Below are 12,415 nucleotides of genomic sequence, written 5' to 3' on the forward strand. Positions count from 1 at the left end.
TTACAATAATGTATAAAAAGCTCCCATTATTGTCCAAATGTGTAAATGCATCCATAAAATGTCAAAGTCCTGTAACTTTGTTTTGGGACTGCTCATGAAGTTACCACCACCTTCCAATATTTTTCCTAACCAAAAATATAATAATAATAATTTTTGACTGGCTAATTAATACATACATTTATTCACCTATCACACTTTCTCTTGGAGTATCTGCAGGGTAGATTTATCTGTGGTTGTGTGTGTCTTCACAAATCAGCAAAATATGAGGGAGATATCACAACCGAAAAAGGTTGGAAGAGCTCTGGCTTGGTTTATAACCAGGCATTTTTTAGACATAACTTTCTCTCATGAGAGTCCTTTATATGGGTTTGGAAGTACCACATTTATTTCTTACTGTGTGAAAAACTCTTGGAAAACCTAGAAGAATAAAGAAAAAATGAAAAAAATTTGTAAGTGCTAGAGAAATGATAGGTAATTATATAAGGATTTCTTCAAGGGGATACCCCTGAGAAAGGAACACCAAAAATCTCCTGGAGCTATCCTTACAAATTTGCATGGCTCTTCATTTATACTCTGGTTTGCATGATTTAAAAAGTGGAGTATCTCTACTGTACTTTTCCAAGTCAGGCTAAACCAACTCATTTTACAAATGAAGTCACTTTATAAATTGACTATGAATTATTGGTTGATTATAGTTCTAAAATAAATTATGTCATGTGCCTTATGTTGCTAGTTCCAGTCATTTAATTTCACTTCCTTATATCACACCTACTGAATATTTGGATTATTTTACATGTATGACCTGCATACATTTCTATTTGTCTAACTTTTATGTGAATTAGAGACCCGTTTTTGAAGCAATCCAGTTTCGGTAATAAGCCACATCTGTGTATACTCCAGGTTTGTTCTTTTGGCCACAGTTGTCTCCCCAGCTCACAATTCCAAAGAGATACCAGGTATCTTTGAAATCCTTTGCAACTAAAGGTCCGCCAGAATCACCCTGATAATAAAAAAAAAGAAGAATTTACCTAAATATAGACTTGTTATTTAAGATATTCTGGTCAGCCACATATTTTATCAACAGACAGTATATGTATATGTATGTGTGTGTGTATATGTACATATATATACATATATATTTATATATAAAACCAATGATAGGATAATTATTTGAAGCATGGATTTCAAAAGTTATAAAGAGACTTAAAGTTCAATTTCCACATTTTAAAGTTAAATTTTGTTTTGATAAAGTTAAAAAAAACAGCAAATAGTTAAAAAGAAAAAGGAAAATGATACTGAGGGGATTGAAAAAGGAATCTCGTATTCCACTTTGCCTCTGTTCAGTCGATTCCCCAGAGGTTAATACTTTATACTCTTAATAATTTCTGACAGTATTTAACTCCATGTGGCTAAAAAATATACTCAAATTGCTATTTCTAGATTTAGACAAGATATGTTAATTTTTGGTTATGTTGGTAAGGATTTAGCACTCTTGCAACCTCCTTGTAACTTTCCCTCACCATATCTTTATCTTATAGTGTCTACATTTTTAGTTAAATGAATAGTCAGTGTTTACATTAATATCACTTTGTAAATGTTCACTGAGTCAAATAGCATATTTTGATTGCACTAACTTTTTTGGGGAAACTTTAATCTCCTAGAACTAATAATGGACTTTTCCTTCCCATTTGGCTAGTTTTCTATGTATCTGTGACAAATATTGAATACTCCAAAAGATCCACTGAAATCTAATAATAACTTTTACTAATGTTCAAGGATATCAGATCAGTTCTCTCACCCCCTCTGATGACCTCCCTGACCCTGACACACATGCACACACGTGCACATCACATCTTCCCCCTCTTTAATTCAGATTGGTGCAGAGCTATAACCCCAGGACTTCCCTTCACCATACTCTTGTGTTGGGTTCACAATGTTTTGGATCCCATGTCTTCCTCTTTCTTGCCCTTATTCTGCTGAGGTACCCTCTCAGGTGATTTCCTATGAAAGAGGGCATAGGAGGTATATTTTTTGAGTCACTCCATGTCTAAAATGTCTCTATTCTACTTTTACACTTGATAATTAGTTTGGCTTGGGCAGGGATACAAGTTGAAATTATTTTCCCTTTGAATTGTGAAAGCATTTTCCACTGTCTTCTGGCTTCTAGTGTTACTGTTGAGTAGTTCTACATGGGTCTAATGCCTCTTCCTTTGATAAGGTTGTTCTCCTTATCTCTAGATTTCAGACATTGCATGACAGTGTGCCTTGGAGAGAATATCTTCATTTATTGCATCCAGAACTATTTAGACCCTTTCAATAGGAAACATATGTGCATCAGAACTAAGTAGGTTCTTTTATTATTTCTTTTATTTGCTTCCATGTCTTCTGTTTTCAGAACTCCTATCCATCTGATGTTGGATCACCTGAATTTGTCCTCTAATTTTCTTAACTTTCCCTGTTATTTTCCTCTTCTTTATTTTTTTGTTCTTCCACCAAAGACATTTATATTTTAACCTCTTCTCTGCCAAGTAAAGGAGTTGCAATTCCTCCAACTTATCTCTCTCTCTTTCAAAATTTTGTTGAAACATCTCAAATTTCCATCACTGGTCCTTATTATCTATTTGAAGAGGCAGATCACAGAGGCACAAAGCAGCTGTAAAGCAACATAAACCATGTGTGTTCCAGTGCCAAATGACTCACTGGCTAACAGCACATAAAGTAAAAAACAGAGAGATATGGGGGTGAGAGAGGAAATGGTGCAGACTTTGAAGATTTCACAAAAGAGAAGAATTTAAACCTAACTTGGACTCTAACTAGGTAGGAAGACAGATGGAATTCCAGGTGACAGGTGTGAGCAAAGATCTAACAGCATCTCCACTTGCGTGTGTTAAAAGCACTTCAAACTCAACATGATGTTGAACCCATGATCTTTCTCCCAGATCTGTACCTTTCCTGCTCTTCCTTAACTTTATCCAGTTACTCAAGCCAGAAATTTAAATATAATGCTTTTCTCCTAACCCAATCTCACTGTTCATATGGAAACCATTACTTCATTTTGTCAATTTTATCTCTGAAATACTCTATCTATTCCTGTCCCCACTTCACTGTCTTGGTACAAATTATGATCAACTTCTCCTGGATTTCTGCAGTAAATGCTAATTGATCTACTGTGGTCCTTCTCCAAAATATTCTCCTGACTGTGGCCAGACAGTCTTTGCAATATCCAAATCTGATTATATCCCCCCTTTAATTAAAAAAAATTTAACAATTTAGCAAACATCTAAATTGTACTTTATCTAAACCAGACAGATTTTTGAGACCTTTAGACATATTAAGTAATTTAATATTAACTCTTTTAATATAAAGTTCTTAGTATGCTGCAGTGACTTTTCATTGATCTTAGAATAAAGAGCAAAATAACTAACATGGCTTACAAGGCCCTTTGCAGTCTGGCCTCTGACCAGCTCTCCTGCCTTATCATGTACCTTTAGACTCCTTGTCCTCCATGTTCCACCACATGGTCTTCTTTCTCTTCTTAAAATTCTCCCTGACCTCATCATCATAGGACCTTTGTATTTGTGATTCTCTCTCAGAACCACCCCCCTTCCCCATCTTCCTAGTTAACTCCTACTTCTCTTTTAGATCTTTGCTCACCTCTGTCACTCCCCTCCATAGTCATGTTTATTTCTTATAGAACCATGACTCATAGACCCGTGACCTTTTCCTTGTTTTTCAGTGTTTTCCTCTCATTGGTATAACTTTTCAATTAATGAATATCTTCTGCACTAGATAGTAAGTTCCCTGAGAGCAGCTTCCAGGAATGTTTTTGCTCATGATCATGTCTCCAGTGCCTGGCACAGTGCATGGCATATAGAAGGGCACTTATGCATTTTTTGAGCAAATAAATGACTAGACTTAGAATCAACAAACTAATGACCAGGAACAAGTCTGCACTCATTTTGCAATCCTTCATGTTCTCAACTACTTAAATTTAAGTTATGAGTCCTCAGACAAATGTTGCTAAAAGACCCACCTACTGGTTCCTGAAATGATTTCAAATGCCTGTTGTTGATTATATATAGGTATCTTTCTTTTCTCAAACTCTGGACTGAACTAGTAGGGGATTCACAAATTTGTATGAAGCTGTCAGAGTCTTTCATTCTGGTGACAGCAATTCTGATCCTTTTGTTATTTGTTTAACTCTAGCCTAGTTAGACTTCTGTATTCTTTCCTCCCAAAGCACACTCTGGGGCCAATTTTGTACATAGGAAATTTGTTGGGTTCTGGATTAAAATTCAGTGTATTTGAAAAAGTCAAGCTGGTGTTGGTTTTCTTCTGATTAAGGTTTGTTGCTTGGATTTCTCTTTTATCAGACAGACTAAACCCCTTACATGAACCCCAGTCACAAACACTACATTCTTGTCTTGGGGACTCTTGTGCCTGAGGCACTTCCTCAATAACTCCCTCTTTTTCTATGACTGGAGCTTTCTTATTACTCACCTGCACAGTCATGGAGCAGGACTCTTACCTTTGCTCCCTAGTCCAGTGTGAAATCTCTCAGTGATTGCCAGTCTTTCCCGAAGCTTGCCACAAATCGCCCTGTCTACCTGGATTCCCATTTCTTTTCTGTTGTCACCTTCCACTTGTCTGCCATGGCATTAACCTCTCCCTGGAAGTCCATGAATTCTAGCTGCCTCTCTCTATATTCTTAGCAACTGAGGCTATATGGATGCAAGAACCTCCTTGTCTTGCCAGGACCATATCCTACAAAATTCCTTGCTCCTGTTTTGGTAAAGGTTGCCCACAATGTGTGATTTTTGGGATTCTGGACAAGGTTATCACCTGATACTAATACCATTACCATAATTTCATTATGTAGAGCCACCTCCATGAAGATTTCAAGAATCTCATGTTAACCCCATTATTAGAAAAAGACTTGGAAGAACTGAGAACAGGGACATGAATAAGCATTTGCACTCTGGTGTCTATGGTGGCATTATTCATGATTTGCAATGGATGGAGGTAGCCTAAGAGTACATCTACTGATACACTGTGAATTGTGATGTATACATACAATGGAATATTGAGTGGCTGCAGAAAGGAATGAAATTGTGTGGCATGCTACTGGGAGGGTGAATCTTGACATTATGTTGAGTGAAGTGGGCCAGAAGTAGAGGGACAAGTGATGGGTAGTCTCACTAGTGTGGACTAACAATAATGAACAAACTCTGGGAATTGAATTCAAGAGCATGGGTTATCTGGGAATAGAAGGTGGGCAGAGATTGGGAAATCAGTATTAAGGAGTACAGAATGCTCAGTAAGGCTCATTGTAAAGGTTCCTAGATTGTAAGCTCTTATAGCAGTCACACCTATTCCTGAGTTTTAACTCTTATTTCTAAATTCTGAAATGGTGTGCTCTTTGTGTATAACCTGGAAGTTCCCTGGAACTTTGGGTATTTGTATGACACCTGAGACTCAGAGTTAGAGTTCTGCAGCTCTGAAAGTCAGTATTACTCCATACAGCAACTGTTAAAGAAGGTGAAAAAGGGATCAGACTTCAGTTAGAGTTATGAATGAAATGGACCTGGTTAGAACAAAGGTAAATCAGACTACTGGGTAAAGGATGATGTTGTCTGTATTTTAAAACTTCAACTTCTGTGTAAGACCAAAGAAGGAGATATTTATTTGGTCCAAAATTTAAATTTTCTGTAGCACACTATCTAGTTTAACCTGTCTGGTCAGTTTATTTAAACAACCTAAATACATGGAAACCAGAATAAGAAATGAGATATTATTATTCTGTATAGGTTATTGTAATACCCAGATACATTCCAGAATATTTTGGACAGAAAATAAAAAAAGCATTTGCAAAGCCCCTTTGAGGGACGGGGAAAAATGTGGAACTGTTAAACTTTCCCACCTGGGTAATTTCTGATAGTCTCTCAAGCATTAGAGACACCCAATTTAATAAGCCAAGCCCTCAATCTCAAGGTTTGCCATTATGAAACTTATTTCTGCAATGACAAAGTAGGCCTGCTTGTAATTAAGCCTGAGTCACCCCCAGAGAGCCTCTTTTGTTGCTAAATGTGGCCTCTTTCTTTAAGCCAGCTCTTCAAACAAACTCACTACCCTCCCCATTACGTGGGACATGACTCTGAGGGATGGGTCTGGCCCTAGCATTGTGGGACTGACAATGCTTTCTTGACCAAAAGGGGGAAAAGAAATGGAACAAAATAAAGTTTCAGCAGTTAAGAGATTTCAAACAGAGGTGAGGGATCATTCTGACAGTTACTCTTATGTAAGCTTTAGACAGATATTGCAAGCTACCACAGTATGCCAAGCCCGAACCACTAGTATTCCCAGAAACCTAAGGAGTGCCCTGGGCTCTATCTAAGTCTCTATAACTGTTTTTCTTAGTAACTTTATTTTTTCAGAAACTTAAAGCTCCAGATTGGTCCCATGCTGGATAAGCCCTGAAACCCAGAGGTATCAGTCTCTCTAAGAAGGTCAACGAGTTTCATTCCTCTACCCCAGAAAGTCAACACCCCTTTCAGCATGAAGAAGTTAAAATCATCATTGCCCAGGTATCCCTGAAGATTGAGACAAGGATCAAATTAGAAGGAGGAAGTGCAACTGAGAAATTAGGATTTTAAAAAATGACTAACTACTGATTCATTATATAGATATTTCTTTTTAGTGTTTAGTGTTTTAGAATACCCAGAAAAGAAATACCTGAAGTTGTTGAGCTGTAATCTAGGAGCCCTGCTCTTTGATAATGATTGTATAACTATATAGTGAAAAAATAAAAATAAAAAAGGTCTGTTGCCTGTGTTTGTATGGATCTACTTCTGGATGTTTTGTTCTGTTCCACTGATCTATATATCTATCTCTGATAATACTACACTGTTTTAGTTAACCTACCTGTATTTTAAGTCTTAAAATTGGATAGAGCACAATACTAGTGATCATTAAGCGGGGGTGGGTAAGGGGTATGGGATAGTTGGGTTTTTCTTGTTTCTTTTTATTTCATTTTCTGGAGTAATGCAAATGTTCTAAAAATGATCATGGTGATGAATACACGAGTAGGTGATTATACTGTGAACCACTGATTGTATGTGTACTTTGGATGGATTGTATGGTGTGTGAATATATCTCAATAAAATTACATTAAAAAAAGAATATCATGTTAAAATGTAAGTGACTCCAGGAAGGAACACTCTTTATATCTTTGTCAGGAAAGATGGATGAGGAAATCAGGTAGAGAGCTAGGATATTCACAGAATGTTGTAATCCACCTTCTCGGTGTTAACTAGTTCTTTACCTCCCATGCCCCTTATGCTTGAGACATGACAGATTACTTGGTTCCCTCAAATATGAATGGCAATTTCATACTTTCATAATTTTGGCTATGGTCCTCTTTTCTATAATATTCTTTTCTTATTGTATAACTGGGTAAAGCTATTTATCCTTCAAGTCTCTTTCTGTTAATTGTTCCAAAAAACTTCTCTTCAAGGAAGAAATTTTTGCTCTCCATTTATCACTGATAACATTGCATCATAGTTCATCATATATGATTATTTCCTTGCTAGAATGTGAGCCCTTTGAAGAAAGGGACCCTGCCCCATTAACCTTTGGATTTCTGGTTAAGATATTTTAGTTTTGTTGGTTAGTTTGGCAGCATCAAAGCACTCTTTGCTTATTTCACTTCGCTTGGTAAGGTATTAAAAGTATGTGTTGTGAAATTCATGTTTTGAACTCTTTTAAGTTGACATGATATCTGTAGTTTGTACTAATATAAAGAATATAGACTATTTCCTGGGCCAGATAAAATATGAATTGGTAATATCAAAATAATCTCTCCAACCTACCCTGCAGGCATCATAAATTCCTTCCAAATATCCAGCACAGAACATTCCAAATTTTAGATCACTGCCATACACATGTGGTTGCTTGCATACATCATCACTTATGATTTTCAGTCTGGCTTCTCGAAGATCATTTTGTGATTCCCCTTAAAGAACAAAAAAGTTATTTTAGTATTTACAATAAGCATCTTTAGTTAGAGAGAAATAAGAAGACTTTTTTCCATTTTTTTCATACTAAAATTGTCCATACAGAATGATGTTAATAAAAGCAGTTATAGAGAAGAAAATTTCTAGTTAAATCTGGTAATTTAAAATGATAATTCTTTAATGACATTTTTATAAATACATCTACAAGCAAAAATACCATTTGATCTCTTTTTCTGGAAAACATTTGTAACTTTACTTTAAATAATTGCTTTATTTTGTTTAGGAAAGCATTTAATTTTTAATGAAGTTTATACTTATGGAGTCTAGATTGTTCCCAGAAATTTTTTATGCCTAGATAGTTTCCTCCCTTGGCTTGATAAAATAACTAAAATTCCACGTACTTTTATTTGATTCTTTACACTATGAAGAGCTTTCACATACAAAATGCCATTTAGAGGTATGACAGATTTAGGGCTCCAGACTATAAGCCATATCTTGAGTCATAGAAACCAATAATATGGCAGGCAGACTGCCAGCATAACTAAGAATAGAAACTGCATTCAGGGATACTTTATATCAAGCCATAACGTTATACTGGTTGAGAAACAGTGACACTGTGGTAGAATTCTAGGATGGACACCAAGAGTCCTGTGTGATTCCCTCTCCCAAGTAGAGGTGAGATCTATGAATATGATGGCTATCACTCCCATGATGAGGTTATTTTATATGGCAAAGGTAAGAGTATTTTTCAGTTGTAATTAAGGTGCCTAATCAATTGGACTTGAACTAATCACGAGTTATCCAGTGTGGTCTGACCTAGTCAGTGAGTCTTTCACAAAAGATTTAGGCTTCCCTGAGTTCAGAGACACTCCTATTAGTGTTGAAGAAACAGACTGCCATGAATTTTACAGACACAAGAACTAAATTCTTCAATAAAACAGCAGACTTGAAAGAGGACCCTGAGGTGTAGATGAAGCCACAACCCCAGCCATTGCCTTGACAGTAGCCTTTGAGAATCTAAGCAGAGCAATAGCTAAGCTGTGCCCCAACTCCTGACCCAGAGAATCTGAGAGAGAGTAACTAGGTGTGGTATGAAGCTGCTAAATCAGTGGTTATCTGTTACACTAGAAAACAAATACAGGAACCAATTCCGGGGTCATTTCCGGAGAGGTAATTGCTAACACCATTTTAAAAATGCTCAGAAAATATGTGTGAAACTAAACTAAAAATACTCTAAGGGATTTTTCAAGTCATTCTACCCTTTGAATACAACTGGTATAAATGTTTTATTGTTTTGCCTACTACATCATCAATTTTTAAAATGCTTGTCCAGTGAAGGGAAGAATAAGATAAACTGATGATTTACACATTATAGGTGACTGTAAATTCATAAGCTTTTCATAAAACAAGTTGGCAAAATATATTCAAAATTTTAAAAAGTGTATCCCACATATTGTGTACTTCCTTGAACTACTTACAACTGCTGTGGAGATGCTTAATGGCATTTCTTACAAAGTATTAATTTTTTTTTGAAGAACCAGCTGATTTCATTAATTTTCTCTACTGTTTTCATGTTTTCAATTTCATTCATTTCTGCTCTTATATTTATTATTTCCTTCTGCTTGCTTTAGATTCATTTTGCTCTTTTTCTAGTTTCTTGAGGTAAGAACTTAGGTTATTGAATTGAGGTCTTTCTTTCTAATGTAAGCATTTAGTGCAATAAATTTTCCTCTTGGCACTTTGGCTGCATCCCAAATATACTAATATGTTGCTTTTCATTTTCAGTCAGCTATATGTATTTTTACATATAAATCAATTTTCTTTGAGACTTCCTTTTTGAGCCATGGATTACTTAGAAGTTTAATTGTTTGATTTCCATATGTTAAAAGATTTTCCGATTGTCTTTCTGTTACTGACATTCTAGTCTGATTCAATTATGGTCAGAGAATATACTTTGCATGATTTCAGTTCTTTAAAATTTGTTGGGTATTTTTTTATGTCCCATGATATAATCTACCATGGTGAATGTCCCATGGGCACTTGAAAAAAACGTGTATTCTGCTGTTGTTGGATGGAATATTCTGTAAATACCAATTAGATTCTGTTACTGCTCACAAAGTATTATGGCAGGCATATTTCTGTGCCAACTCTAACTCCTAGAAGGAAATTACTTTTCACACCATGCCAAAGGGAATCTGAGATGCCCCTTCCATCATCATGAAGCAGAGAATGCCAACCCTATCATAAGAGAAAACCCATCAAAGAGTGCAGACACAGGGTTGTCCTTCTTGTAGTTTTACTCAGCCACCATTGGGATTAATAAATTATAGAACAAGACCACATGGGAATCTGGAGAAATTCCAGAGACCACCAACTCTACTCCAAGCCTCATTAATGAAAACACATTATTCCTAGATCTTTAGTGAAAACTGAGAATTAAAGGTTTATTCTCTATAGTTTGTTGTATGGAAATAAATTGTATACAGTTCTGTGTATGGATTACATCACTCAAAGGAAGCCCCTTTTCATTTTCTCAACCCCATAGTTAAAGAAACCCTGTAGGTATTGTTATATATAACTATACCAGGTTTTACTTGTTAAAAACAAGGTGATAGAATCCAGAGTGTTCAAAACATTTCTAAATGGACATACCTCAAAATGTTCAAAAATGAAATCATTTTTATTACTTAGTAGACTAAGTTGGTATATGAAATTAACTCAATTTAAAGAGGGTTATATAAGCATTGTGATCAGAGACAATTAATTTCTTTACAGAAATTTACAATTAATTCAATTCACAATTAATTTCTTATTTGCAGTCATCCTTAAATTAGCCTCTTTAATTCTGGAGATTTGGCTGCAACTGGGAAATGCAGCTGGGCAAAAGAAGAATTTGTGAGGCAACTGAACAGAGTATTTTACTGAAATGAATGATGGAACAAAGTTAAGAGGAAGAGGAGAGGAAAGGATAGTTACAGAAGGAGGGAATGAAAGTGAAGGAGGGTTTCAGTGTGAAGGTGATCATGAAGATTACCACATACCTGGGGTACACCTGGAATTACATAGACAGCACCCCATGGGAACGGGACATTTACTTCTTTTATGTCTGCCTCGAAGCCCACTCTTTTGGAACTGCTTCTCTCTCATTCCACACCCCTGCCTTCCCTGGCGTAGGCCTAGGAGTGAGTATTGGAGTTGGCTGGTCAATCTGTGAACCCCTGAACGCAAGTTGAATACATCAGAGTCCTTTTCGGGGCTTACTGTGAACTATGGCAGAGACAGGGACATCGTTTTCCCTCTGCATTTACCAGGTAAGGATGATGTAAACCCAGAGCTGCTGTTGGCCACCTTTGCCACCCTGTGGAGCTAGACTCCTTCAAAATGAAGCCAACCTAGAGGAAAGCAGAGCCATGAAAGGAAAAGACAGAAGTTTCAGAGTCCTATATGAGCTCCTGAATTTAGCTATCTCAAGCCAGTCTCAACTCTTGACTTCCAAATTACATGGGCAAAATTTGTCTTCTTTTCTTCTTCTCTCTCTCTCTTTTTTTTTTACTTTAGTTAATTTGAGTTTCTGTGACTTGCAAAGTAAAAACCTTAGCTGTGTGGAAATGGCTGGCAGGATCATATTGATAATACTGCTACAGATTAAATTACACTGCCTTAAATTTAATTTAATCTGACGCACTGTGATCTTTTCTGAGATACCCACCACCGTAGAAAAGTGCTCCAAATCCTGTGATATAGACAGTTGAATTCAGTTGGAAGGATGCAGAGGCCTCTGGCAAACAAATCCAGCGAGTGTCATCGGTAAAGGGGACTCTGGGAGAGAACTGCACAACAGCAATGTCATATTCTCTTGCAGGGGAATGATACCTCTCATGGACAATAATTCTTCTGATATTTCTTTTCATTAAGGGAGGGTTGATTGTTGTTCCAAAGCTAACAGTCCACTGCTGTGGATTTGCACTTCTGGAAAATGATAGAAATTAACAGAATATATTAACTGCATTACATTGATTGTAAGCTAGTAGAAGAGAAAATACTATGCTGAGAATATTTGGTTTCAATTATAGTTGTTTCTGACCTTTAAATATAGCCTATTACTACTGTTTTGAAAGATAAAATGTATACAAACAACATCTTAGAGATGAGATCCAATATAGAATTATAGAATTTTAGAACTTTTTAGAATGGGAAGGTATGTAAACTGCCATTAATTCATGCCTTCAGCAAATATTTGTTGAATACCTATTTGCTAGGCATTATTCAAGTGCTGGGGATAAAGTGGCAAACTAGACAGACGAGGTCCCTGCTCATGGGGTGTATTAGATTATAAAGAAAGAAGAAGACCAAGCAAATTAACAAATACATAAATAAATTCAGACAGTGATAAGGGTTATGAA

At 36.2% G+C, this 12,415-nt stretch overlaps 1 protein-coding gene across 1 annotated transcript in view; it reads right to left on the reverse strand.

Moving 5' to 3' along the window:
- Positions 1–838: 838 nt before the first annotated feature.
- The window catches only part of TMPRSS11A (transmembrane serine protease 11A), a 48,339-nt gene continuing 36,762 nt past the window's right edge, over positions 839–12,415 (reverse strand). The window contains 3 exon segments of the mRNA XM_037831431.1: positions 839–1,000; positions 7,869–8,011; positions 11,722–11,981. Of these exon segments, the coding sequence (XP_037687359.1) occupies positions 839–1,000; positions 7,869–8,011; positions 11,722–11,981 (565 nt within the window).

Source organism: Choloepus didactylus, chromosome 3 (assembly GCF_015220235.1).
Source record: "Choloepus didactylus isolate mChoDid1 chromosome 3, mChoDid1.pri, whole genome shotgun sequence".
Taxonomy (NCBI): Eukaryota; Metazoa; Chordata; class Mammalia; order Pilosa; family Megalonychidae; genus Choloepus; species Choloepus didactylus.